A 3,781-nucleotide genomic window follows, 5' to 3' on the forward strand; every position below is an offset into this window, starting at 1 on the left:
AAATTGCTGATGGGAAATAGGAAGGTTGTTACCCCAAATTTGGATTCCTTTGAGGTTCTTTTCTCTCACTTCTTTTTTGATGTATCTACCTAGGCCTTCTACAGCTATAATGAACAGGAAGGGAGACAGAGGGTCCCCCTGGCGGAGGCCTCTGGTCACTTTAAAAGGCTGGGAGGGGGTACCATTCACCAATATAGAGAAATTAGTTGACGAGATCATGGCAGAGATCCACTCAATCCATCTACTGTAGAAACCATAAGCTCTTAGAACTTCTTTCAGGTACTTCCAATTCAGGCGGTCGTAGGCTTTTGAAAGGTCAAGTTTGATCATCATACCAGCTTCCTTTTTAACTTTTAGAGAGTGCACTACTTCTTGGGAAACCACCAAACCATCCAAGATTTGACGGCCTTCAACGAAGCCAGTTTGCTCTGGGGAAATAATGTTGGGTAAGAGGGGCTTAAGTCTTTTGGCCATTAAGGTTGCTATAATCTTATATATCACATTACAGAGGGCAATAGGCCTAAAGCCTTGAGGGGCTTCTATCTTATTATCTTTAGGAATTAAAGATAAGAGGGTTGAGTTTAGGCTTGTGCTTACCTTTTGGTTCCTTGATTCTTCCACAACATCCATAATGTCTTGGCCTAAGAAGTTCCAGCCTACTTGATAGAATTCCACTGTAAAACCATCGGGGTCAGGGGCTTTATTATTTTTCATTCCCTTCACTATCTCTTCTAATTCTTCTAGGGTAACTGCCCTCATCAAGGCTAAGTTTTGTTCTCTGGTAATCTTGCTCGGAATCTCATTGCAAATTCTTTCAATAGCTTCTCCTCGTTCAACATTAGGTTCCATAAGAAGGTCCTTGAAATGCTTCACTAAGACTTTCTCTATTTCCTCATGCTATGTAACTCTTGTACCTGCTTCATCTCTAATAGAGAAAATTCTATTTCTTTGCCTTCTCTAGATCATTGCTTGGTGGAAGAACCTTGTATTTCGTTCTCCCTCTCTTAACCAGTTTACCCTAGATTTTTGCCTCCACAAGATTTCTTCTTGTTTTCGCCTCTCTTCTAGTTGCCCTATCAGGATTCCTTCTTCCTTGGCCAGGTCCTCACTTCTACCTGTATTTATAATTTTTTGTTGGATTTGCTTCATCCTCTGTTCTAGCAGTTGTTGGTCTTTGAGAATGTGCCCAAATTCTTCCTTATTCCATTTCTTAATGTGTCCTTTCAGTTCTTTTAGTTTCATCTGAAATGTTTGCATCTTGTTTCTTCCAATCTAACTGCTTTGTTTCCACCATTCTTCTACTTTCTTCATGAAATTTTTATCCCTGAGCCAAAAGGCTTCGAATCTGAAGGGCTTTCTTTTGGGGCTAGCTTTTATGTCCAGTTCAACTTTAACCGGCCAATGGTCCGATCCCATTCCTGGGAGAATCTCTGCTTCAATGAAGATGTCCCAATTCATGATTTGTTCCAACAGAAGGAATCTATCTAGTATGGAGGCGATCTGGTGTCTGCCTCCCCTTCTATTATTCCAAGTATATATTCCATTTGTAGTCTGTATGTCTACAAGCCTTTGAGCTGCTATCCAATCCCTGAAGGCTTCCATATCTGTCTCTGTTCTTCTGAGTCCTCCTTTTTTTTCGTTTAGGGATTTTATCATATTGAAATCTCCTCCCACTATCCATGGCAAAGCAGGATAGAGGGATCGTATAATTGCCAATTTCTGAAGGAAATCCCTAAGTTCACTTTGAATATGGGGCCCATATATATTTGATAGAAAGATCCAATCTTGAGAACCCAAAATTCTAAATCTCCCTGAGAGGATACGTGGTATGTTGGTCCAATCTTCAAATTGGACTTCCTCTGGGTTCCACAGGATTGCTACTCCTCCTGCACTACCTGTCGCATCTTGACCCATGATCTCGTAATGCGGCTTGAAATTTTTCATCACCTCTCTTAGTTTACTTTCCCTTAATTTTGTTTCTTGGATTAGCATTATATTCGGCTTATCCCTTTTGAGTCTCTCTTTCAAATATCTTTTCTTTCCCTTACTGTTCAGTCCTCTGATATTCTAGGTTGTAATAATCATTTCAATAGTTTTGAGGGTTGTTGGAAGACCTCCAACAAAGGTACTACTTTCCCTGAATTCACTAGTGATTCTCCTACCATTTGAATGGTCTCACTCATAGGTCTCCTTCCCCTTTTCCTTCCGCCTTTCCCAGTGGTTCTTGTTTCTGTGTTCTGATCTCCTTGTGCTCCAAGTTGCTCAGGTTACTTTGCTGTCCATCGCCCTCATTTTTCCTTGTATCTTTGGAACATGTCCTTATAGAGTTGTTTCTGGTCTTTTGGAATAAACCGTTCATCCAGATGCTTCCATTCCTGTAAAATTTTTCTCATGATATATTCTTCCTCTCCTTCTTGTTCCTGCTGCGGATCTATTTCCATTTGAATTTGTTCTAGGGTCTGTTCTTGTTCCCGATCTTCCTTCTCTCTTTCTTTCTCCAAAGCTATGTTATTCATTTCCTTATTGTCTTTCCTGTTTTCTCTCTAGGCTTCACTTATTTCTTCCTCCTCTTCTTCTCTTTCCACTTCCATTTCTAGCTCTCGCAAGATCTCGAACTGGTTTTGACTTTTCTGCTTCCTTTCTGGGAATGAGGGGTTCAATTTGGTCTTTCCTTTTTGGGATCTCTTTCTTCTCTGAACTTCCGTAAACCCTTCTCTGTTTCCTTCATTCCTCTTCCTCTCTTGCTCTATGATTTTCTTTTCATCCCCCAAATTTATTGGACTATTTCTTTCATTCATCGGACAATGTTTGAACAGATGGCCATACTCATGGCACCGTCTGCATCTAAATGGGATGTGTTCATAGTCGATGGGTTGTTGCCAGACTTCATCGTGATATTCCAATTCAATGTGTTCTGGTAGAGGTTCTGTAATATTCATGTAGACACAGATCCTGGCATATGAAGTATATCTGCCTCTCTTGGTGGTGTCCGCTACCTTCACAAAAGCCCCAATTGAATTCCCGATTCCTTCTAAAATCTATGGGTCCCAAAACTCTATCGGAAGCCCGAAAAGACGAACCCAGATCGGAGCCGCCAACATATTTTCTTTTTCTGGATTGTAACACTCTGCCCATTGTCTCATAAATAGTCCTGCATTGTTGAAGAAGTATGGGCCTTCTTCAAATATCCTCTCCTTATCCTCCAAATTTGTAAATATTACTGTGAAGAAACCCTTTGCTCCTAGTTTCAGGTCTATATGGCCTTTGGGTTTCCACTTTAGTTGTATCCATTTCAACAAATCCTTCTCAGACGGCCATGTCCCTACAAACTTGCAAATAAGTGCATGGTCCTTCATATAACCTCTATACTCTTCTAATTTATTATTCGGGATTACAAACCTGGGTTTTTTGGAAGCCCTCGGTAGGCATTTGTTCCCCGTCCTCGCCTGCCATACTTCTCCCATCACCGTCGCATTCCTGCCCCAATTCCCAGGTCTTTTGTTTGCTCCTAATCGACTTGACTCCCCTGCTGTTATCTCCTTGTAGGAGGGGATCTCTCCCCCCCCGCTTGCTTCCGTCATTTCCTCGTAGTCTGGCCTAATCACAAGACTTCTGCCCCTTTTCCTTGGATTTTTTCTGTTACTTGGTTTCGCAGGAGGCCACGAGATCCCCTACACTGAGCAGGTCCGCCTGAGGATGCCTGTTCCCAAACCCTAACCCTAGGTCTCCATCGCTTTTCTTTGCTCGTGTCCACTTCCTCAACCACCAAAACTGTTCCAAA

The 3,781-nt window shown here is 41.8% G+C and overlaps 1 protein-coding gene across 1 annotated transcript; it reads right to left on the minus strand.

Annotated features, from left to right (window-relative positions):
* Window positions 1–1,272: 1,272 nt before the first annotated feature.
* On the minus strand, window positions 1,273–1,914 carry LOC149174638 (uncharacterized). The gene has a single exon (XM_089420911.1). The coding sequence runs from the start codon at window positions 1,912–1,914 to the stop codon at window positions 1,273–1,275; it is 642 nt and encodes a 213-aa protein (XP_089277037.1).
* Between the last annotated feature and the right edge of the window lie 1,867 nt (window positions 1,915–3,781).

This window comes from Pinus tabuliformis, chromosome 4_1, assembly GCF_031772625.1.
Source record: "Pinus tabuliformis cultivar Carrire ecotype Pingquan chromosome 4_1, CPIR1, whole genome shotgun sequence".
Taxonomy (NCBI): Eukaryota; Viridiplantae; Streptophyta; class Pinopsida; order Pinales; family Pinaceae; genus Pinus; species Pinus tabuliformis.